We start from the raw sequence: 25,873 nt of genomic DNA, 5'->3' as shown, positions 1-25,873 counted from the left end.
GCTCAGCATATGTGGGCCCGCTGCGATGCTTCTTTGGGAAATCTATAAACATTAATTTAAAAAATATATATTAAACCCTGGTCGTCAGGACCTTCCCACCTGCAAATACTATGGTAATTCTAACTTTAACCTTGAGAAACTAGACCAGGGGTCTCCAACCTTTTTCCTGCATGAGAGATACTTTAAAAAAATGAAGCTAGCTACTCATTTTTCATAGCTTTTAAATAGGCACATTCTTCTCTTTTACTTTACCCTGCAACTCATCCCCGGATCCTTGGTGTACAAGAGATGACATTATAACTGGTAAAATAATGGTTAATAAACAGTATCTGGCATGACAGGCCCCATGAAATTATATTTTGTTTTTTTCCCCAAATTCTATTTTCGCTGTTTTATTTTACCTGGTTTAGAATTGTTTTTATTTTTGTTCCTTTCAACAGTTTAATTATTCATAGAGAAACAAACGAAAATGGATCTTCTGAGTCCATGTCAATGCGTAAATCACATCAGGAGATTAGATTTTTAGATGTGTTGGCACAGGGTTTCTAAACACAGAGGCGCAACATCGCAAGACTTGCGGGAACACTTGTGAAATAGACCAAACAGACCAGGCCAGGGTTTGGGGTTTGAGACGTAAATGATAGAAGTGAAAAACTCTTCCTTAGTTGTTAATTGTCTTGAAATCTAAAGGCACGTCCTAGATTCGACCCAATGTCTTAAGTAGTTGAACATGTTATAACACCAACCTCGTGAGAGACGAACTGACACGTTTTCATTTTGGTCAAAAAACGACTTTACATCGAAATAGTGCCTTTAATTTGATGGCCTGCACATGTGCAGTTCGGCGTGCGATGATGGTCAGAACCGATTACGTGTTTCTACGCATGAGCTTAGCTACCCAATGTTGTCATGACATCACCTACAAGTGTGTTCGGGGAGTCTTGTCGGAGAAGCAGATTTAGCTTATCTTCATATTGTACTGTCTTTGGTGTCGGTCTAGCAACGTTTATGTTGGTTCGGCCTACTGCTGCAGCACATGTCATGGTCGGAGGTAAAAAAAAACAATGACCACCCAATTGATACAACGAATCATGATATAGTTATGTGAGGCAAGCTTACTTTGTAGTTAGCATTTAATTGAGGTTATTGGGAAAAGTCTTTCTACCCACAAAACAGTTATCATTAGCATCGCTATCTGGCTTCATGGAGTGATAAACAAACGCTCACACAAAACAGACAGTCTGGCAATATCGCTGGATGTTAATTGGCAGATATTATTTTATGTTTGGCTTTTTAAGCCAATAATGGCAAACCTGGGGTGGGATAATGTAAATGTGGGTTTGATTGGATAATAGCTGGGAGTTTTATGTTTATGACTGTTTGTAATGGAACAAATAAAAAAATGCATGTACTTTCATAATTGCTTGGCAAGCTACTCATAGCTGGGCTGTGAGCTACTGGTAGCTAGTGATCTACCCCTGAACGAGACTAAGTTAGCTAGCATAGCTTGCTTACAGACGCAACCGAACAGCTGTTGTTTACAAACGCACCGCAAGTTCTTTGGGGTCCTTGTCAAAAAGCTGTTGAAAAGGTCTATAAAAATCTTACGTTTATTGGTCGCTTACACATATTTCCAGGTGTTAAAACAGGTGCAGCGAAATGCTTATAGAGCTAGTAACAAGGCGAGCGTGTCTTTCGGTGCCGTCTTGCTACAAGAGCATAGTAGCAGTTGTTTGGAGCACCTAGCAGTAGTGTTTGGAGGCAGGCCAAAGGCTACACAAGGTCTTTCTCTCTTAATTAAATTAAATTCAAGGGGCTTTATTGGCATGGGAAACACATGTTAACATTGCCAAAGCAAGTGAAGTAGATAATATACAAAAGTGAAATAAACAATACAAATGAACAGTAAACATTATAGTCACAGAAGTTCCAAAAGAATAAAGACATTACAAATGTCATATTATGCCTATATACAGTGTTGTAACGATGTGCAAATGGTTAAAGTACAAAAGGGAAAATAAATAAACATAAATATGGGTTGTATTTTCAATGGTGTTTGTTCTTCACTGGTTGCCATTTTCTTGTGGCAACAGGCCACAAATGTTTCTGCTGTGATGGCACACTGGTATTTCACCCAGTAGATATGGGACTTTATCAAAATCGGTTTTGTTTTCAAATTCTTTGTGGATCTTTGTAATCTGAGGGAATTATGTGTCTCTAATATGGTTATACATTTGGCAGGAGGTTAGGAAGGGCAGCTCAGTTTCCAACTCATTTTGTGGGCAGTGTGCACATAGCCTGTCTTCTCTTGAGAGCCAGGTCTGCCTACGGTGGCCTTTCTCAATAGCAAGGCTATGCTCACTGAGTCTGTACATAGTCAAAGCTTTCCTTAAGTTTGGGTCAGTCACAGTGGTCAGGTATTCTGCCACTGTATATTCTCTATTTAGGGCCAAATAGCATTCTAGTTTGCTCTGTTTTTTTGTTCATTCTTTCCAATGTGCCAAGTAATTATCTTTTTGTTTTCTCATGATTTGGTTGGGTCTAATTGTGTTGCTGTCTTGGGGCTCTGTGGGGTCTGTTTGTGTTTGTGAACAGAGCCCCAGGACCAGATTGCTTAGGGGTCTCTTCCCCAGGTTCATCTCTCTGTAGGTGATGGCTTTGTTGTGGAAGGTTTGGGAATCGCTTCCTTTTAGGTGGTTGTAGAATTTAACGTCTCTTTTCTGGATTTGGATAATTAGCGGGTATCGGCATCTCTCTCTCTCTCTCTCTCTCTGTCTCTCTTTTTCTCCCTCTCTTTCTTTCTCTCCAATGTTCCCTCTAAACTGCACATGGGCACAGAGTTCCCCAGGTTACACGGAAGAAATATCAGCGAGCATGGAGTAGCACGAGATTTAACTTCACTCAGCACGTCCCTTTCCTGTGGGAATTGTGATGGAATCAACACACTATTAGCCACTTTCAATGCCACACACAGAAACAAAATTAACTATGCAAGACAGTATGCAAAACTAACTATACAAAAGATTTTGTTGTAGGCAGATTGCATTGGAGTAGGATTCTATTGCATTGGAGTAGGATTCTATTGCATTGACAAGCACATACTCTACACAGACTGGTGCAGCATAACCAATCAGAGCTGCAGTATGCCTATATACAAATAGACCATTGCCATATATGGATCTGTGCCATTCACCTTGAACTGGACTGTTTTTACAGCATGAGCAGCCATGAGTAGATACACTTGTTTTGAGATGAAAGCGAGGGCTACATGTAGCCACGTGTGCACATTTTGTTAATGTCCTTTCCTAGTTAGTGAGTTAATAGCCCAGATATAGATAATTTGTAGTCAGCAATGCTTCCTACAAGAGCACGAAAGGTGTGCATTTCTAAACATCTTTGAAAAGCAAGTCAGGTAAAGAGCTTTTTTTTTATCTTAAAGGGGCAGTATTGTATTTTGAGACAGGCTTGAATTAAAGTAAGTAGCCAATAGGCAGAGGGTAGCATCATTTGTCTAATTATCTGTAATAATGGTATGGGAATGATGATGCATTTTATATTTTGTAAAGTGGTTTCTTGCATTAAACATTTAGTTTCAGTTTCAACAACAGTTTCAGTTACCTACTTGTCTGAAGGACATTTTCTCCATTGTTTTGATGTTTGGCCATTTTCTTAGGCCAACGTTATGATCAAATAGCCACAATAGCCACTTGATCACTGTTAAAACTAATTTAAAGGGAGTACAGCCTCAGTGTTCACAGTAATCGTGCACAGGATTTTCACAACTGTTAAAGTTTGCGCTCAGAAGACCTGAAATTTGCTCAGTTAATGAAATCTTTTTGATGGAACATTGCCTCTTTTTCTTAACCCCCCCCACACTCTTTCTCTCTCTCTCTCTCTCTCTCTCTCTCTCTCTCTCTCCTTTTCTCTGTCACACACTCACTAAGCCACACATAACTCTAAATGGGGTAAATAAAGTGACTCATGCTTTCAAAAGGCCTCTGCGGAAAAATAGTATAGAATCTATTTGAGGCACCTTTTCGGTATGTTTTCCACTCTGCTGGCTTGGCTCAGAGGAATGAGTTTATATTTGACAAAAAAAACATTCTGGCAACCTAATTGTCTCTCCAAGGTCCTCCGACGCACCACAGGGAACTCTGGGGGACTGGAAATCTAATCCTGTAAAAGGACTCTATCCTCCCTCATTCATCCTCATTATTAGCAGCTGACACAGTCTGGTGGCTCACTTTGAAATGGATTGGCTTACACTGTTTTGTGATCATGTGAATGCAGAGGAGATTAACTACATTGCATAGGGTACTTGGGCATATTTGTGTGTTCATGCAGTTTGTAAAAATCTTCATAACAGCCTTTGCATCTCTGAGTTCTAATGTATCTCTCATTCTCTCTCTCTATCTGTAGTACCTGGGTCTGGTGGAGGTGGAGGAATCCAGAGGGATGCATGTGTGCGAGGAGGCTGTGAAAAAGCTCAAAATTGTAAGTATCCCTCCACTCTAACCCCCCGCTGATACCTCTCTTTTATGTATGTTTATGTAAGCTGCCATGTTTTGTTGTAAAAGGCTGGTATTCTTATCCTGGTGGAGTTATCAACTCACTATAAGATATCCTGCACCTTACACAGTAGTCCAACAGACACATGCACGCAAGCACTCACGCTCACACACGCTCACACACGCTCACACACACACACACACACACACACACACACACACACACACTGATACCACTGCTGTCTCTTGCTCCCTGTCTTGAGATTTTGTCTACTTTTTCATTTCCCCCTTCCAATTCCCCCTGTTCCCTTATTTACCTCTTATCTCCAGATCCATATCTCCTCTCCTCTTCAGCCCTCTACCTCTATTTTGTCTTGAAGCTCAGCCCAATCCCACCCCAAGCATCTGCAGTAAATTCCTAATCTAAGCCCCTTGCTTCTTCTCCTGTCGGAGCTGAGCCCTCCTTCGAATCAGTAATGAGCTCAGCTACTCAGACCTGACCATCTCCGTACCACAGCTTTAGAACAGCCGCCTTCCGCTTGGCCCCCTGGGAAGGCAGGCTCGCCCAGGCCGTGCGAACAGTGTGACACAGAACAGGCCGGGTCACACAAGCACAAGCTGCAAAGAGTGAAAAAGCCACCATAGCACGTGCTGCTGCCCGGGCCAGTGCTGCTGAGAAGCCTGGTATACTAGACAGGGTCTTGGGCATAGGGTGGCATGCAGTCAGAGTGGGGTCAAGAAGGAGGTGACACCCCCCTGTCAGCTCCCAGGCTCTCCTGCCCTCTGGGCTCTGTCTGTGAGGAAGGAGTCGGGACAGCAGGCCTAGACCCTGGAGAAGCCTGGAGACGGCTCCGGTGTTTCACTGTCTTGTTTGTTTTCCCAGCCTGACTCCTTTTTCCCCCATCGTCTTCCATGGGCTTTGTCCACTGCTCAGCAGGGTAGTGTGTGTGTGTGTGTGTGTGTGTGTGTGTGTGTGTGTGTGTGTGTGTGTGTGTGTGTGTGTGTGTGTCCGCATTCAAGAGTGTGTGTGTTTCTTCGATCCTTTAGCCTTTTTCCCTTCATCAGGAAGTCTGCTGCACCCCCTGTCGTTTCCTTGGTCACTTTCTTTTACCTGTCCGTACACTTATTCCCCTCCCTCCCTCTCTCTCTCTCTCTCTCTCTCTCTTCATTCTGCAGTATAGTGATTGTCTGTAATGTCTGTCCTTTGGCTGGTAGTCAGGGAGGAACTCTTAGCTTCTCACAGAGGCTCTCCTCTTTCTCTCCCCCTACCTTCTATCCATCGCGTTACCTTACCTTTTACATCTTCCTACTCCTCTCCTCTGGTTCATCTCTCTCACTGCCTCAACTCTCTTCCTTCCCCTCTCCTTTACTCTCCCCTCGCTCTTTCTCTTTAGGATTATGCAAAATACTGACGCTTTATCGGTTTGCCACGCTTTTTTTTTCAAAGTCATTTCCTGCAGCACTCAGTCTCCCTCGTCTCTCTCTCTCTCTCTCTCTCTCTCTCTTTCTCTCACTCTCTCTCTCCCTCGTCTTTCCCTCGTCTCTCTCCCTCTCTCTCGCACACACAGCACGCACGTACACACACACACACACGCACACATGCACACGCACACACACCCCTCAGTTGGAGTGCAGGAGCACTGCTCTCCCAGCTACCCTCTCATATTGATGGTATTTTTAACCTGGCCTTGTTCTGGTGCCCCCTGCTGAATAGATAGAGAGGCTTGTGAAGAGAGACAGCCAGCTGGCTCACCTCAGTAGGATACCCTCCTCTATTTCTCTTTATCTACTGCTTCCTATAGAGAAACAGAACAACTGGGACATGCATTCCACTATTGCCACTTGAGGACAATGAAAACTCTTAGATCTACTATACAGCCACATGTTTTAGGCCTCTGGTGATCTGACTGCACCAGCCCTGCAGCATCAGTCACATAAGTTCACAACTGTGGATGCCAGGCCAGAGTGATAGAATGGCTCTGTGGTGTGACTGGAAGCCCCTTGGTGCTGCCATTGTCCCTAGTGTTGCAGCAGGGTCTGTCTGTCTGTCTGTCTGTCTGTCTCTCTCTCTCTCTCTCTCTCTCTCTCTCTCTCTCTCCCTCTCAATTCAATTCAGTTCAAATTGCTTTATTGGTATGACGTAACAGTGTACACATTGCCAAATCTTACATTGGAAATTAAGTGATTCATTTACAATATTAACCTAATTAAAATTAAAATAATCAAGATTGTCAATGGAACAATAAGTAACAACAATGGCATAGTGGACATGTGCAGGTTGGTTGGTCTGTCAGACACTGTCCCTCATCTTATGGCAGGCAGCAGCGTAGTGCACTGCCAACCCACAGCTCTCTGCGTCCTCCCCCAACTTGACAGGTAGCCTATTTTCATCAGAGGTCTTTGAAACCTTGAATAAGAGTTTCAAATTTGTGGAAATGACTCATTGTTTTATATTTTTATGTTTTGTCAGGAAATGCAGCTCTGTCTCGGGTTCTGCTGTGGTGCAGTGGCTGCACAGCCTTTCCTCTACAGGGAGCCAGGTTTTCCTGTCTACTCTTCTCAATGGCAAGGCAGTGATCGCTGAGCCTGTATTTTGTCAAGGTTTTGATCAGTAACCATGACCAAATAGTTAGCCACGGTGTACTGTCGATTTAGGGCCAGATAGCACTGCATTTTGCTTTGTGCTGTGTTTCCCAATAGGTCATGTAGTTTTGTTTAGACTGTGTTGTAATTTGATTTATTTTGATTCATTGAATGTTCTGGTCCTGAGGCTCCAGTGTGTTAGTAGGACAGGTCTGTGAACTCAGCCCCAGCACCGGCTGGTTGAGGATCCTGAGGCTCCAGTGTGTTAGTAGAACAGGTCTGTGTACTCAGCTCCAGGACCGGCTGGTTGAGGATCCTGAGGCTCCAGTGTGTTAGTAGAACAGGTCTGTGAACTCAGCCCCAGGACCGGCTGGTTGAGGATCCTGAGGCTCCAGTGTGTTAGTAGAACAGGTCTGTGAACTCAGCCCCAGGACCGGCTGGTTGAGGGTCCTGAGGCTCCAGTGTGTTAGTAGAACAGGTCTGTGAACTCAGCCCCAGGACCGGCTGGTTGAGGGTCCTGAGGCTCCAGTGTGTTAGTAGGACAGGTCTGTGAACTCAGCCCCAGGACCGGCTGGTTGAGGATCCTGAGGCTCCAGTGTGTTAGTAGAACAGGTCTGTGTACTCAGCTCCAGGACCGGCTGGTTGAGGATCCTGAGGCTCCAGTGTGTTAGTAGAACAGGTCTGTGAACTCAGCCCCAGGACCGGCTGGTTGAGGATCCTGAGGCTCCAGTGTGTTAGTAGAACAGGTCTGTGAACTCAGCCCCAGGACCGGCTGGTTGAGGGTCCTGAGGCTCCAGTGTGTTAGTAGAACAGGTCTGTGAACTCAGCCCCAGGACCGGCTGGTTGAGGGTCCTGAGGCTCCAGTGTGTTAGTAGAACAGGTCTGTGAACTCAGCCCCAGGACCGGCTGGTTGAGGGTCCTGAGGCTCCAGTGTGTTAGTAGGACAGGTCTGTGAACTCAGCCCCAGGACCGGCTGATTGAGGGTCCTGAGGCTCCAGTGTGTTAGTAGGACAGGTCTGTGAACTCAGCCCCAGGACCGGCTGATTGAGGGTCCTGAGGCTCCAGTGTGTTAGTAGAACAGGTCTGTGAACTCAGCCCCAGGACCGGCTGGTTGAGGGTCCTGAGGCTCCAGTGTGTTAGTAGGACAGGTCTGTGAACTCAGCCCCAGGACCGGCTGGTTGAGGGTCCTGAGGCTCCAGTGTGTTAGTAGAACAGGTCTGTGAACCGGCTGAATGAGGGGACTTTTTTTCTTCTCAGCTCTTGGCATTGAAGAGCTTGGTAATGATATGAAAGGGGGGTCGCTGTATTTTAGATGTTTCTAAAACTTAATCGCACTTTTTTATTTATTTTATTGAATTATTAGTGGATATTAGCCTAATTCTGGACATGTAGGAGAATCAGAACTCAGCATGCAGGGTTTCAATGGGGTGTTTGTCCCATTGGATGAAATCTTGTGGACCCCACACCTCGCTGCCATAAATTGCAATTGGTTCAATGACACAGTCAAATTGTTTTAGCCAAATTTGAATAGGTATTTAAATTTCAATTTGTTTTTTTAATGGCATATAATGCCCTGCCTTTCTCTCTCAGTTCATTCACTGCCTCATTTAGGTGTCCAGTTGAGCTTATTTTAAACCTAAGTAATTGTAGTGTGTGCAGTACTCTGTATTTTGTACCAATTGAGAACTTTGGTCTAATTCCCTGAGATCTGGATCTTCTCTGGAAAACCAGTATTTTAATCTTTTTGGGGTTTACTGCCAGGGCCCACGTCTGGCAGTACTGCTCTAACAGGTCCAGGCTCCGCTGTAGGCCATGTGCTGTGGGTGACAGCAGGCACAGGTCATCTGCGAAGAGCAGGCATTTAACCTCTGAATTGTGGAGAATTAGACCAGGAGCTGAGGATTTGTCTAGAATAGTGGCCAATTCTTTGATGTAAATATTGAAGAACGCAGGGCTGAGATTGCAACCCTGGCAAAGGCCTCGCCCATGGTTAAAGAATTCTCTTGTTTTCTTGCTAATTTTGATGCTGCACGTATTGCCAGTCAGATTTAGTTGTGTCATATCTTTTACCCCCTACACCACTTTCATGAACTTTGTGGAGCAGTCTTGAATGGGTGGAAATATGATCAGTCATGCAATGTTTTGGTATAAATCCAAGTTGGTTTTTACTCAAGACATTGTGCTTATTAAGGAAGTTTGCTTTTATAATACTACAGGAAACTCTCTCTCTCACCCTCTTTCTCCTTCTCTCTCTCTCTTTCTCTGTCTCTCCACAGAGTGGCAAGAAGACAGTGAAAGCAGTTCTGTGGGTGTCCGCAGACGGTCTCAGAGTGGTGGATGACAAAACCAAGGTAAGTGTGTCTGCAGGGCTGTTACAGCAGAAACCTGTGTGCTAATCATACATACAAAAACACACAGTCTGCTTCCAGATCCAGGTCAACAGTGGCTAAACATGAAACAGTAGCCCACAACCATACAGTGCCTTGCGAAAGAATTCGGCCCCCTTGAACTTTGCGACCTTTTGCCACATTTCAGGCTTCAAACATAAAGATATAAAAGTGTATTTTTTTGTGAAGAATCAACAACAAGTGGGACACAATCATGAAGTGGAAAGACATTTATTGGATATTTCAAACTTTTTTAACAAATCAAAAACTGAAAAATTGGGCGTGCAAAATTATTCAGCCCCCTTAAGTTAATACTTTGTAGCGCCACCTTTTGCTGCGATTACAGCTGTAAGTCGCTTGGGGTATGTCTCTATCAGTTTTGCACATCGAGAGACTGAAATTTTTTCCCATTCCTCCTTGCAAAACAGCTCGAGCTCAGTGAGGTTGGATGGAGAGCATTTGTGAACAGCAGTTTTCAGTTCTTTCCACAGATTCTCGATTGGATTCAGGTCTGGACTTTGACTTGGCCATTCTAACACCTGGATATGTTTATTTTTGAACCATTCCATTGTAGATTTTGCTTTATGTTTTGGATCATTGTCTTGTTGGAAGACAAATCTCCGTCCCAGTCTCAGGTCTTTTGCAGACTCCATCAGGTTTTCTTCCAGAATGGTCCTGTATTTGGCTCCATCCATCTTCCCATCAATTTTAACCATCTTCCCTGTCCCTGCTGAAGAAAAGCAGGCCCAAACCATGATGCTGCCACCACCATGTTTGACAGTGGGGATTGTGTGTTCAGGTTGATGAGCTGTGTTGCTTTTACGCCAAACATAACGTTTTGCATTGTTGCCAAAAAGTTCAATTTTGGTTTCATCTGACCAGAGCACCTTCTTCCACATATTTGGTGTGTCTCCCAGGTGGCTTGTGGCAAACTTTAAACAACACTTTTTATGGATATCTTTAAGAAATGGCTTTCTTCTTGCCACTCTTCCATAAAGGCCAGATTTGTGCAATATACGACTGATTGTTGTCCTATGGACAGAGTCTCCCACCTCAGCTGTAGATCTCTGCAGTTCATCCAGAGTGATCATGGGCCTCTTGACTGCATCTCTGATCAGTCTTCTCCTTGTATGAGCTGAAAGTTTAGAGGGACGGCCAGGTCTTGGTAGATTTGCAGTGGTCTGATACTCCTTCCATTTCAATATTATCGCTTGCACAGTGCTCCTTGGGATGTTTAAAGCATGGGAAATCTTTTTGTATCCAAATCCGGCTTTAAACTTCTTCACAACAATATCTCGGACCTGCCTGGTGTGTTCCTTGTTCTTCATGATGCTCTGCGCTTTTAACGGACCTCTGAGACTATCACAGTGCAGGTGCATTTATACGGAGACTTGATTACACACAGGTGGATTGTATTTATCATCATTAGTCATTTAGGTCAACATTGGATCATTCAGAGATCCTCACTGAACTTCTGGAGAGAGTTTGCTGCACTGAAAGTAAAGGGGCTGAATAATTTTGCACGCCCAATTTTTCCGTTTTTGATTTGTTAAAAAGGTTTGAAATATCCAATAAATGTCGTTCCACTTCATGATTGTGTCCCACTTGTTGTTGATTCTTCACAAAAAAATACAGTTTTATATTTTTATGTTTGAAGCCTGAAATGTGGCAAAAGGTCGCAAAGTTCAAGGGGGCCGAATACTTTCGCAAGGCACTGTAGAAACATACCCCTGCTCGTGGTCTCTAGCTCTGTAAGTCCAGAGTTCGTATGACAGAGCAAGTGTACAGAACTTTGCAGTATATTTGAGGTTTAAAAAAGTTTGTAATTTCCGCTTTAAAATGTCAGACTTGATGTTCCCTTACAAAAATTCTATCAATCCCTACAAACATTTCCATTAATTATAATTACAATTTCCTGTTGCTGCAGGATAACTATTCTGCTGTAGCAAACTGCCTCAAATTAAGATCCTACGTCTGTATTAGGAAAAGTATGTTGTAAAGACAAAGAGAGAAAAGTGCTCAGCAGGCGAGAAGCTGTCAGTCACTCCCCCTCTACCCTCCACCTTCTCCCGCCTTCGGCTGCTGCTCTCCCGCCTCTCCTTACCCACCCCCCAGCCCTTTCCCAGGTCACCTGCCATTCTCAGTCTGGCCTGAGATTCATGATGTCACCCTTCAGGCTCAGTGCAAAAGGGCTGCAACGCGTGCCTGTCCCGATGACTGTGTTTATCCTCTAGACTTACTTTAGGCCGGACTGCTGAGTTTTCACACTTGACATGTGTTACTGATGGATGTCAAAGGGGGCTTTGGGTAGGGGAGGGTGACAGTACACACACACATAGTGTTTTACTTTTATTTGACAAACACACACAGAAACACACGCACACACCTCAGGACAGGACTGTCTGGCCGCCAGGAGCCCCTATTGCGAGTGCAATTACCCACCTTTCATGGCCCTGTTTTTTCAGGCCAGAGAAAAGAAGGAGGGGGGAGAAACAGTCCCACTAAGCAGTCTTTTTTGTTTCCTGTGGCAGATGACAAATGGACCCCCCCCCATCATCTCTCCACCTCCCCACTTTCTTGTAATCTCATCTCCTGGTCCTCTCAAAGTCAATGTCAAAGAACACCGCCGTCACAGAGAAGAAAGCCCCCTTTCCCTCCACCTCCGTATCTGACCCATGTGACATGACTCAGCACTGTGTCCCCTTCCAGTTTTTCAGTGGCATGCCTCTGAGTGATCCTCCACCCCCCACAAACCCACACCTCCATCCACCTCTAGGCAACCCAGCATGCACGGATACACACACACACACACACACACACACACACACACACACACACACACACACACACACAACCAGACGTTCACTTCCCCCACCAGCCTCTCTTCATCTACTAATTGGCTCTGAATTAAAATACTGTTATTTATTCCTTGCCCACTTCATTCATTCCCCTCTTCCTATTCCCCGATAGAAGAGTGGAAGGAAGTCCCTGAATGAGTGTATGAGCCCCATTTACCTTTCATCTCTTGTTTTCCACTCTGACTCAAAGGGTGTCAGGGGCGGGGGGGGGGAAGGGGCCCCTTCCTCACCCTATAGTTCCCTACAGTCACTAGCCAAGACTCCTGAACGAGCTTGATACAGATTCTGGAACAAGAGAAAAAGTAGTTCTCCATGTTTTAGAATATGTTTTGTAGAGCTGTAAACAAGATTTAGTAAGATTTAGTTCTCGGGAGATTATCTTTCCTCGCCAAATAATTACATTTCAGTAGGAGTGTTTTAATCACATGCATTCTCTATAGGCTACCATGTTATGTGTGATATGTTTCATTTCTGACGTGGTCAAGTCAGCCTTCTCTAACACGTCATCTCTTTGTCTTTAGGACCTCATCGTAGACCAGACCATTGAGAAGGTGTCCTTCTGCGCGCCCGACCGCAATTATGACAAGGCTTTCTCCTACATCTGCCGTGACGGCACCACGCGCCGCTGGATCTGCCACTGCTTCATGGCCCTGAAGGACTCGGTGTGTGTGTGTGTGTGTGTGTGTGTGTGTGTGTGTGTGTGTGTGTGTGTGTGTGTGTGTGTGTGTGTGTGTGTGTGTGTGTGTGTGTGTGTGTGTGTGTGTGTGTGTGTGTGTGTGTGTGTGTGTGTGTGTGTGTGTGTGTGTGTGTGTGTGTGTGTGTGTGTGTGTGTGTGTGTGAGAGAGAGAGAGGGCCCAGTGACTAGATTAATCCAATCCCCGCATCGCTCGCCCAGAGATTAGGATTACTCTCGGGTTATCTCTATCTCAATTGCTTCTTGGAGCGCTATTGACTGTGACCTCCTGGCACTCTGAGTCACATTTCCTCCAGGGTGATAACCACTTTTATAGCATAATGGAATGAAAACGGAGTGCCAAGTCATTCCTCACAGACATGGTTCTGGTTTGATAAAGCATTTTCTAGTAGGGAAATTGACTGGCTTCAGGCTATGTTCAGACTTGTCAATTGTGTATTTTTTTGTATTTAGTACCCATTCACACATAACAGAGTTTTAGAGACACGCAAACATGCATGCACCCACGTACACAGACACACCAAAAGGGTGTTGAGGAGGGGTGTTGACCGGGTGTGTTGTGGTCACCAGGGCGAGCGTATGAGCCACGCCGTGGGCTGTGCCTTCGCCGCCTGTCTGGAGAGGAAGCAGCGGCGCGAGAAGGAGTGCGGCGTCACAGCCTCGTTCGACGCCAGCCGCACCTCCTTCGTGCGCGAGGGCTCGTTCCGCGTGACGTCGTCCAGCCAGCAGGGTGGCGAGCGCGAGGACATCATGAAGCAGCTGCAGGACAAGAAGAAAGGTATGTCTCATCAGGAGATGAAGAGCAGCACAGACACACAGACAGAAACATCTGTCACTCACATTCTAATGTATCACTGGAAAGTTACTGGAAAGTCAAATGCGGCCTGTGTTATAGAGCTAACAGGAGGATTCACTCACTGTGGATCGTCGTTGTTGTTCACCTCAATCACTCTGAAGTGTAATAACACATATACTGTATGTTGGCAGCTAGTAACCTTTATCAGTGTTATTGGCTGTAGTGGTTACTAGTTGTAGTCCAACATTAACCCTGGTCATTATGGTCCAACATTAACCCTGGTTATTGTAGTCCAACATTAACTTCTTGAAACTCCCCATCCCGGATCCGGGTTTGTGACTAAAGCCTCAGGCTCATTAGCATAACGCAACGTTAACGATTTCTGAAAATCGCAAATAAAATGAAAATAATGTGTCTGCTCTCAAGCTTAGCCTTTTCTTAACAACACTGTCATCTCAGATTTTCAAAATATGCTTTTGAACCATAGAAATTGACTAATTTGTGTAAGAGTATGCAAAGCTAGCATAGCATTTTGAGTAGCATTTAGCACGCAACATTTTCACAAAAACCAGATAACCAAATAAATAAAATCATTTACCTTTGAAGAGCTTCTGATGTTTTCAATGAGGAGACTCTCAGTTACATACCAAATGCGCAGTTTTTCCTGAAAGCGTCTGTGTGTAGGAGAAATCGTTCCGTTTTCTACATTGCGTCTGGCTACCGAAACGAACCGAAAATTCAGTCACCTACAACGTAAAACTTTTTCCGGATTAACTACATAATATCGACCGAAACATGGCAAACGTTGTTTGGAATCAATCCTCAAGGTGTTTTTTCACATATCTCTTCATTGATATGCAGTTCGTGGAAGCTTGCTTTCCTCTCTGTATCGCATGGAAAAATACTGGCAGGTGACTTTTGCGCACCAATTTCGGCGCAGGACACCGGGCGGACACCTGGTAAATGTGGTCTCTTATGGTCAATCTTCCAATGATCTGCCTAAAATACGTCACAATGCTGCAGACACCTTGGGGAAACGACAGAAAGGGCAGGCTCATTCCTCTCGCATTCACAGCCATATAAGGAGACAATGGAAAACAGAGCCTCAAAAATCCTTGTCATTTCCTGGATGCCATCTCATCTTGGTTTTGCCTGAAGCTCACGTTCTAGGGCACGCACAGAGAATATCTTGGTATTTCTGGACACGTCAGAGTGTTTTCTTTCGAATGGTATCAATTATATGCATAGTCGAGCATCTTTTTGTGACAAAATATCTTGTTTAAAACGGGAACGTTTTTCATCCAAAAATGAAATAGCGCCCCCATAGATGTAAGAGGTCATTATAGTCCAACATTAACCCAGGTCATGGTAGTCCAACATTAACCCAGGTCATGGTAGTCCAACATTAACCCTGGTCATTATGGTCCAACATTAATCCTGGTTATTATGGTCCAACATTAACCCTGGTTATCGTAGTCCAACATTAACCCTGGTCATTATAGTCCAACATTAACCCTGGTCATTATAGTCCAACATTAACCCTGGTCATTATGGTCCAACATTAATCCTGGTTATTATGGTCCAACATTAACCCTGGTTATTGTAGTCCAACATTAACCCTGGTCATTATAGTCCAACATTAACCCAGGTCATGGTAGTCCAACATTAACCCTGGTCATTATGGTCCAACATTAACCCTGGTTATTGTAGTCCAACATTAACCCTGGTCATTATAGTCCAACATTAACCCAGGTCATGGTAGTCCAACATTAACCCTGGTCATGGTAGTCCAACATTAACCCAGGTCATGGTAGTCCAACATTAACCCAGGTCATGGTAGTCCAACATTAACCCTGGTCATGGTAGTCCAACATTAACCCTGGTCATGTTAGTCCAACATTAACCCTGGTCATTTTAGTCCAACATTAACCCTGGTCATGGTAGTCCAACATTAACCCTGGTCATGGTAGTCCAACATTAACCCTGGTCATGGTAGTCCAACATTAACCCTGGTCATGGTAGTCCAACATTAACCCTGGTCATGGTAGTCCAACATTAACCCTGGTTATGGTAGTCCAACATTAACCCAGGTCATGGTAGTAAAACATTAACCCTGGTCATGGTAGTCCAACATTAACCTCTTGAAACTCCCCATCCCGGATCCGGGATCGTGACTAAAGCCTCAGGCTCATTAGCATAACGCAACGTTAACGATTTCTGAAAATCGCGAATAAAATTAAAATAATGCGTTTGCTCTCAAGCTTAGCCTTTTCTTAACAACACTGTCATCTCAGATTTTCAAAATATGCTTTTGAACCATAGAAATTGACTAATTTGTGTAAGAGTATGCAAAGCTAGCATAGCATTTTGTGTAGCATGTAGCACGCAACATTTTCACAAAAGCCAGATAACCAAATAAATAAAATCATTAACTTTGAAGAGCTTCGGATGTTTTCAATGAGGAGACTCTCAGTTACATAGCAAATGTGCAGTTTTTCAAAAAAATATTATTTGTGTAGGACAAATCGCTCCGTTTTGTTCACGTTTGGCTATGACAAAAACCCTGTATACAGTTATAGCCTGAAGCTCATTAGCATAATGTAACGTTAACGATTTCTGAAAATCGCAAATAAAATGAAAATAATGCATCTGCTCTCAAGCTTAGCCTTTTCTTAACAACACTGTCATCTCAGATTTTCAAAATATGCTTTTGAACCATAGAAATTGACTAATTTGTGTAAGAGTATGCAAAGCTAGCAATGCATTTTGAATAACATGTAGCACGCAACATTTTCACAAAAACCAGATAACCAAATAAATAAAATCATTTACCTTTGAAGAGCTTCTGATGTTTTCAATGAGGAGACTCTCAGTTACACACCAAATGCGCAGTGTTTCCTGAAAGCGTCTGTGTGTAGGAGAAATCGTTCCGTTTTCTACATTGCGCCTGGCTACTGAAACGAACCGAAAATGCAGTCACCTACAACGTAAAACTTTTTCCGGATTAACTACATAATATCGACCGAAACATGGCAAACGTTGTTTGGAATCAGTCCTCAAGGTGTTTTTTCACATATCTCTTCATTGACATGCAGTTCGTGGAAGCTTGCTTTACTCTCTGTATTGTTTGGAAAAATACTGGCAGGTGACTTTTGCGCACCAATTTCGGCGCAGGACACCGGGCGGACACGTGGTAAATGTGGTCTCTTATGGTCAATCTTCCAATGATCTGCCTACAAATACGTCACAATGCTGCAGACACCTTGGGGAAACGACAGAAAGGGCAGACTCATTCCTCTTGCGTTCACAGCCATATAAGGAGATCATGACAAACAGAGCCTCAAAAATCCTTGTCATTTCCTGGATGCCATCTCATCTTGGTTTTGCCTGAAGCTCACGTTAAAGGGCACGCACAGAGAAGATCTTTGTATTTCTGGACACGTCAGAGTGTTTTCTTTCGAACAGTAGCAATTATATGCATAGTCGAGCATCTTTTTGTGACAAAATATCTTGTTTAAAACGGGAACGTTTTTCATCCAAAAATGAAATTGCGCCCCTAGAGTTCCAAGAGGTTAACCCTGGTCATGGTAGTCCAACATTATCCCAGGTCATGGTTGTCCAACATTAACCCAGGTAATGGTAGTCCAACATTAACCCTGGTCATGGTAGTCCAACATTAACCCAGGTCATGGTAGTCCAACATTAACCCAGGTCATGGTAGTCCAACATTAACCCTGATCATGGTAGTCCAACATTAACCCAAGTCATGGTAGTCCAACATTAACCCTGGTGATTATAGTCCAACATTAACCCTGGTCATGGTAGTCCAACATTAACCCAGGTCATGGTAGTCCAACATTAACCCTGGTCATGGTAGTCAAACATTAACCATATCAAATTGTACTCTCCAGAGCCCCCATGTACCATCCCAGCCATCCCCCCTGGCACGTCCTCACCCCCTGAGGGCGAGGCCTCGCCTGTGGGGCAGGGGGTGGAGCACGCAATCCCGCGGCGCCACGCGCCCATTGAGCAGCTGGTGCGGCAGGGCTCCTTCCGGGGCTTCCCGGCCCTCAGCGGGAAGAACTCGCCGTTCAAGAGGCAGCTCTCGCTGCGCCTCAACGACCTGCCTTCCAACCTGCAGCGCAAGACCGCCGACTTCCAGAGCAAGAACCCAGGTTAGCCTCACCTCTTTTTGTTAGCTTAGCTAAGTCTCTGCATTCTACGATCTAAGACAAAGAGTGGTTAGCCTCACCAGTCTAGGACAACATAGTCCTACAATGCCACACTTCCATGTTGTGTTCATCACTCGGAGGAATCCTGGAAATCAAGGCTAATGTCAATCAGAGCCTGGAGTTTTCCTCTCTTCATGACCTGACCAAGGATAATTCAGGACTTTTTCCCAGTCAGATCATGGGTCAGGAAAAACTCTGAACCTTTATGACAAAGTATGGTGGTGTTTATAATTATTAGTATTTGACCAGGAACAAGTGAAGCCAGAGATTCATTGATCGGGGTCATTATAACACTGAAGTTGATCATCAGTGTGTTATTAAAGCTGTGGCTGATTGCTGTGGCTGATTGCTGTGGTTGATTGCTGTGGCTGATTGCTGTGGCTGATTGCTGTGGCTGATTGCTGTGGCTGATTGCTGAGTCCATGTAATGGTTATTTTTAAGTATAATAATTAGGATTCCCAACACAGCTTTTTGTTCCTGCTGTCGTGAGGTAGATTAAACCTCTCAGTCGTGTTGATTATAGTTATAATGAGCAGACCTCAGCTTTGAATCATTAATAAACACACATTTCACCTCTGATGGTTGCAGCACAATTGTACCTGACATCTATTTACATTCATGTACGTAGCAGTAGCAGTACTAGCTTTGTGTCCAGAGATTCTCTCTTTCGTATAGGATCTGTAACTATTTGAATCCCACGCATGCATAGAAGACACGCACACACCCACGCACACACTTAGCCAGCAATAGAAGCCACACAAGCATGAACACACGCAAGCACAGGACACATGTACACACACCCACACACACAGTAGCAGCTCATTTCACTGCCTCGCCCCTCCCCAGTAGTCCTCCAGGTCTCTCAGTGAACAATGTGTCTATAAATAGTCTCCACTAGACCAGTCCCTCTACAGCCATAGATCCAGGGATTGTAGTACACACAAACACAGACAGACGCACACACATGCACACACAGTGATGTACACACTCACACACGCACACAGGCATACACACACACACACACACACTACACTACTACACAGAGAAACCCCACAGCTTCTCCCTTCCTCTTTGAACCCTATGGGCCAATCAAATGTTCAGAAAGAGAGACCTTACAAGGCAGGCCTGTCAGGAACAAAGCAGTTCAGACTGCTGTCTCCAGACAGAAAGACACTACATCTGCACCTGGAGTAGTTATTCTAAGCAGGGTCATTCATTGGGCACCAAACAGAAGAAAACGGTCTGAAACAGGGAGTGACTACTTAAACCTGTCCAATAATAAATGGCCATTTTCATTTTCCATTGCAAAAGGTTATGCTATGCTGTGCCCTAATGAATAGGCCCCAACAGAGAGACCGTGCAGCGGGCGCTCCATAGGAATTACGTCCACCATTGACCCCTCTGGTTCTGTTTGGCCCCACAACTCTCTCTGCTCTCCACAGGCTTCGCTCACTCTCTCTGTCAGAGACAGGTCACTGAAAGGGGAATTACACAAATTATCAGCTATTTTTTATCCACTGGTTATAGGTTGAGATTTTCCTTCTGTTTTCTACACTAAGGATTTGGGCTATAGATAATCTCATGCATGAATAACAGACCTGTTGGGTGTGTTACAGAGGAACTTTTATTTTCTGACTTTGAAGTACAAAAGATGATGAAGACCTCATAGGACCATGGGAACAGATTACATTTAAATAAAGGGCTTAGAAATGTTTACATCCGGTGTCATGTACTTTAATCCTATATCATTACATAAGTGTATGTTTGTCCCAAGACTTTAATCTTGCCATCAAATCATCCAAAGGAAAGCCTATCCTCAAAATCCTTCTCCCCCTCTGTAGTCCCAGAGATGGATCTGTCTGTGTGTGGCGAGGCAGACAGCAGCATCAACGCTCTGTGCAGCCAGATCAACCATTCTTTCACCAGGCCCTCTGAGGAACTCTTCTCCAACCCCACCCCCAACGGCCTGCCAGCCTGCACTGTGCCCCCAGCCATCCCCCCTCCACCCGCCCCCCTGCAAGGTAACTCATTGACTACCTTATCATTCTCTCTCTATGAGCTCTCGTCTGGCTTAACATGTGTTGTACACCTCAACTCCAACTTTGCATTCGGAATGTGTTTGTATTTGTAATGTTTCTAATGCCGATTTGCTTCTAATGCTTGTAAGGCTGATTTGCATGAAAAGTGTCAGTTATTTGTGTGTATCTCTGTGGTGTGCTATAGCGTAGGTCACTAAACAGCCGGCGATACAGCTAAAGTCCCTTTCCCTGATGTTTGTAGCAATCCCGTTCATGGTAAACGCTGCGCATGTCGGCTCAACCCTTGCATTGAATCCCGGCCCTAATAGGACGTGTGTGTGTCCTCTGTGCTTGTCATGGTAAAGCGGTAGAGCGATCCAGCAGCAGGGTTGATGTAACGTGTGATTGACGTGTTGCTCTCTGCTTCTCTCCCACAGCCACGTCCTCCTGGGTGCAGGCGGAGCCCCCGGTCCAGTCCCCTGTCCACAGTGGACACAGGAGGACACCCTCCGAGGCTGAGCGCTGGCTGGAGGAGGTGGCCCAGGCCGTCAAGGCCCAGCAACAGACCCCCAACCTGCCCCCGCCACCCATCCAGCCCACCCCTGCCATTCCAGGGCCACCCATGTCAAACGCAGCTATGTCTGTGCCACCTATGTCTCACCCACTTATGCCTGGCCCACCTATGTCTGGTGTGCCCATAATGGGGGCATCCATGCCAGGGGCAACCATGCCAGGGGTACCTGGCTCCCTGCCCACTTCCATGCAGCCCTTTCCCTTGGCGTTTGATGCCACTCCTGCGCCCGTGAGCCTGTATAACCAGCCACCCCTGCAGCCAGCGTTTGTACCCATGCAGACCTACATGCCCACCCTGGCCAACAGCATGGCGTACTCCAACGCCATTGTGCCTGTGGTGGGCATCACGCCTTCCCAGATGGTGGCTAATGTCTTCTGCACGGCAGGCGGATCTACCGGTGGGCCCTCCATGGGCATGTGCACAGGGCCCAAAATGGGAACGCTCACTGGCGGGCACCGCCACTCTTTCTCCGGCCAGCCGGGCGGGTTCCCTATGCCACCCTTCGGAGCTCATCCCACCGTCAACGGCCTCCCCCACAGCATTCCCACCTCCCCCGCCACCATCATGCAGAACGGCACCAGCAGCAATAGCAGCTGCTGGCCACCGGAGGGCGCACAGCAGGCCAACCCGCCCCCAGCCATTGCCCAGGAGGTTGATCGCTTCGAGGCAAAGTGGGCCGCGCTGGAGACCAAATTGCAACCCAAGGCGGCGCCCAACCCTTTCTCCAATGACTTGCAAAAGACCTTTGAGATCGAGCTTTAACTCTGTATTAACCCAGGTCGGGCCACTGCATAGACTATGATGATGCAGACACCCAACCACAATGAACCACTCCACTCCCCCCCCTCCTACCCCCTGCCCCTAAATGCTGTCGCTCCCCGTCTTCTTGATTTTCTCCTCCTCTGTTGAGACCCCAGGATGTAAATTGGGTCTGAATGAAGGGGGGACATGATGACTGTGTATGGGGTTCCTTGCGATGCATTCCCTGGGATTTCTAGCAGTCATGTTCTGCGTGGGGATCTATGGAAGAGCCAGAGAATATGGATACATCACATTACACTGAGATGTGACACTGAGAGAGATTATGTTGATGGTACCCAAGCACAGCAAAGGCCCTGGTTGACTAGCCAATGACACGAATCGATGGTGGAGACCCCAAAGGAGGCGTCGACCAATAAGAGTGACAGACAGTTTGATCGCCAAAATGGTTATATTTATGATTTTACTTAGCTTTTAACCTGTTATAGTTTTACATTGTTGTTTCTCCCTGTATTTATTTGTGTGGAACTGGAAAGAGGAGGAAAATAACTATCAGCTGCAACTGTGTCAGCGGAGGGAGCAAAGAGAGCGAGTGAGTCATGAAACCAGAGGTTGGAAACGAGTGTAAATAGCATGCTTTTTTCACCCTCTATTTATTACCAATCCATGTATAACCGTCAATTTGCGACTCAACCCAAATGAGTCACTGTTAGCTAAATCACCATGGTGATCTCACCCCTCTGTCCCAGTGCCACTCCACCTGCAGGGCAGACACACTGGAACCCTGGAACATTCTGGAAAGGGTCCAAATAGTGCGGCACATTCCAAGTTGTTTGGTTGATTCGCATTATATTCTAAAACATGGTAGTAGTCACCCGCGTACGAGTGTAGTCAGTCGACACTACGAGAGTCTATTTGAAAGTGTTGAGCCTAAGATTTAAGAGATTAGGGATGGGAGAGCTTGAGCACTTCGTAAGATAAAGAGGGTAAGTTTGGGGTGAGTTATGATGTTGTTTTTTTTGTCACTGGGGGCTGCGTTTGAAATGGCACCCTATTCCCATATAGGGCCTTGGGCAAAAGTAGTGCCTCCCTATAGGCACAGATGTCAATTCAACGTCTATTCCACGATGGTTCAACGCAATTTCCTAGAAATGACATATATACAACGTTGATTCAATTGGTGTGTGCCCAGTGGGCTGGGTCAAGCTGCACTTCTGACATAATGGGACTACAGTCAGTTTGTAGAGGCTTCTGGATCTTGAGGCCATTGTGACGGGCAGAAGTTGTGGCATCTGCTGTGTGTGGTCTACCAGGCTGAGTAAAGATGGCTAGAGGAAGTGATGAGTCATTCACCACTTTAAACAGACAGAGGAAGGCATCCATCTTTGTAGAGGGAAAACAAGGACATGAAAGTGACACGGATCGTCGGGGGGGGGGGGGAGAAGGTGAAAGATAGACTGAGAGAAAGAGGGCATGTGAGAATGAGTTTGAGGATGTGGACTATTGAAAGGCTGTGGTGAACTGAGAAAAGATGAAAGAAGAAAGAGGTGGATTAATCAAATACCATACAGGCAAAACGGTACGTTAAACAGACTGGTTGTTTCATTCCTTTAAACTCCTTTCACTGCTCCCAAACAAAGGCACTTCTGTTAGAGTTATAGTCACCAAGCATTATGAGCTCAGCAGAAACAAGACTTTACTGTTTGATCGTAATCTCAAGAGGCATTTCCTTCCGTGACTTTAGTCGAAACACACAAAGACAATAAATATGCAGTATACTATAGCTACAACCCCATATTGGAATTTTAGCCCACTTGGCAGGACTTCCATTGGCAGGTCAAGGCGGGGCAAACGCATGTGCTTCGTTGGGATGCTTTATGCTATTTGTCATTATACTGCTTTATGTACGATCCTGCCCCAGATGACATGAGTGTCTGGGAGTGAGACGGAGTGGGACCCAGGGGACCAGTGTTATTGAATGGACATCACAACTAGACAAACAGGCTCCATCCATCCCGCTCTCCTGGTCATTAACTCCTTAGGACTCCTCGGCCAATCAGGCTTTGTCATTTTTACATGCGGCACAATACTGGCTGACATCCATTCACTTTCGCAAAGATATAAATCACCAGTGAGGGGCCCATGTTTTTGCTCATTTAGACAAATCGATTTTCTAAATTTATTCTCTCCCCTCCTTTTAAGAGAAAAAAACGTAGTCATTCATGAAATTGCTGTTTTCATTTTGTTAAATTCCCGTTATTTACACGCCCTCTAAATTAAAATGTAGGTTAATGACGTTCAGAATAAGAAACTAAATGACCTCATAAACTTGATTGTAAACCATAGTGTAGTGATAACAAACCAGTGGAGTTTATTTTTATTCTTTATTTACAGAATTTTGTATTTAAACCTACATATTTGTATTGTAATTACATTGTACAAAGATAAATAAATAATATAATATTAAACTTGTGTTGGTGTCTGTGTTTTTTGCATTCTCCATCATGCTCTCCCTCCCTTTCTCCCAATGCAGGTCATGTACCTGTCTTATCCCCACCAATTCATAAGAACTTTATCTTCCCCAGTACTAATAGATCAAATGTATCCGCACCCTGTGCCAACGGTGATGCATATAACATTGGCATAAAAAAACACTCACGTAAACTGTCTACTTCTAAAGATGGTCAACAGTTGAACAGCACCAGTCATTAAATGAAGTAAATGATCTCCATAGCTGTATTTAAAAAAAATCTCAAACCTACTGTATGCCCTGAAAGTCATGGAGTAAAGCGTTGAAGAATTCTCTCCCCTATTGAACGCATTGACTATGCTTGCCAACTCTACCGCTGTTCACAGGACTCTAGAGCAGCCCACAGGACTCTAGAGCAGCCCACAGGACTCTAGAGCAGCCCGGGCAGCCTTCTCCAGTGTCTTGACAAAAGCTCAGGCCGCTAATGCGACCAGACAAGGCCCCTTTTCTTCCCCAAGGGCCATGAAAAAGAGGACAGCCACTGAACACTTGAGTCATTTTAGTAGTAACTCTCTCGCCATTGTCTTTCCCCAACTGCTCACTGCAGCGCTGAGGAAGAATCTGGACAACAAGAAACACAACAAAGACACAGTCAGAGAGAGACAGAACGAGGACAGGCCCCACTACTACAGAACAGTGCAAGGGAAATGTGTTGCCATGGACACAGCAGTGAAAGGGTCATTTATAAACACCCCAAAACTGCCAGAGTAGTCAGAAAAAGCGTGATGCGTATGTAAATGAAACTGCCATAAGGAAAGAATGGTGCTAGAAATAATAAAGCAGACTAATGTGCTCACATGTAGGCCAAATCCTAGTGGTGTCTGTCTGGCCTGAGGAGAAGCTGTCATCTAAGACTTCTCACTGTTTCTATTATGGACATGCTCTACTGCAGGGCCCATATTCATAAAGCGTCTCAGAGTAAGAGTGCTGATCTAGCCTCAGTTTCTCCTTTTAGATCATTATGAATCAGATTACATAGACAGGCGGGGACCCCATCCTAGATCAGCACTCCGACCCCGAGATGCTTTATGACTACGGGCCCAGGTGTCTGAAAATGAATCCCTGCATTTAATGAGATGGGTTCATAATCCCCTAAAGTCATTCATTAAAACAAACCCCTAAACAATAAAAAAACAGTGCAATTTTATGCAATCATTTTTATCTTGCTTTCCATCTGGTGCGTCACACAGTGCAGTGCGTGTGTGATGGCAGTAGAAGAATCAGAATCAGTAATCGTGTTTGTGTAATAGCTCTTAACCAGATAGTGGAATGAGCAGATAATAGGTTCACTGCTATTGTTTCTGGTGTTTTTAAGATTGGTGCATGGATACTGTGGCACGTCTGTTTCCAGATCACATCTGTTAAAAGTTGCTTTACCACCGTTAGAATAATGTTGGTAATTGCTATGGATGTAAAATGTAAGCGCTCGCACGGGACCTTTAAAGTCCTTGAGGTGAGGGAGGTGATTAAGTAGATTCATTACATACGTTTAGACATTGATCAGTTCAGAGTCCATTGTTCTCACACGTACAGTCATTCAACAAGGTCATTTGAACATATGAATGATGTATTTTAACATTTATTATGTTGCTTAAAGAATCCTTCAGTGTAAAAATTGTGGTTTGAAGTCAGTTGGCCCCAAGCAACCTCAAAACACACACACATGTAAACGAACGCAAGCACGTTTGCACATGAACTTGCACACGCACGCACACACACACACACACACACACACACACACACACACACACACACACACACACCCCTAGAAGGTTGGTTGATGTTGTTGCCTATGAGGCCTGGCTGGTTGGGTACTCAGTGCTTTTTCCTCACCCCCTCCCACTCTTTTCCCCACCATTGTGCCCAAACCTGGAGCTCTGACTGGAGCCTTGGCACTGCCCAACCACACTGGCGCCATTTCATCCCTTGCCAG

General features: G+C 45.0%; 1 protein-coding gene across 3 annotated transcripts in view; it reads left to right on the top strand.

Moving 5' to 3' along the window:
- The window catches only part of LOC135546228 (numb-like protein), a 72,488-nt gene extending 49,826 nt beyond the window's left edge, over window positions 1-22,662 (top strand). For all 3 annotated transcript variants that reach the window (XM_064974482.1, XM_064974481.1, XM_064974483.1), the window contains exons 3-9: window positions 4,420-4,494; window positions 9,368-9,442; window positions 12,858-12,998; window positions 13,601-13,808; window positions 17,738-18,001; window positions 19,901-20,080; window positions 20,515-22,662. In XM_064974482.1, the coding sequence (XP_064830554.1) occupies window positions 4,420-4,494; window positions 9,368-9,442; window positions 12,858-12,998; window positions 13,601-13,808; window positions 17,738-18,001; window positions 19,901-20,080; window positions 20,515-21,413 (1,842 nt within the window). In that variant the 3' untranslated portion in view covers window positions 21,414-22,662. The remainder of the gene's footprint in view (window positions 1-4,419; window positions 4,495-9,367; window positions 9,443-12,857; window positions 12,999-13,600; window positions 13,809-17,737; window positions 18,002-19,900; window positions 20,081-20,514) is intronic.
- The last annotated feature ends 3,211 nt before the right edge of the window (window positions 22,663-25,873 follow it).

The sequence above is a fragment of the Oncorhynchus masou genome, chromosome 9 (assembly GCF_036934945.1).
Source record: "Oncorhynchus masou masou isolate Uvic2021 chromosome 9, UVic_Omas_1.1, whole genome shotgun sequence".
Lineage (NCBI taxonomy): Eukaryota > Metazoa > Chordata > Actinopteri > Salmoniformes > Salmonidae > Oncorhynchus > Oncorhynchus masou.
Note: the sequence above shows the minus strand (reverse complement) of the source record. Positions and strands in the feature narration are given on the sequence as shown.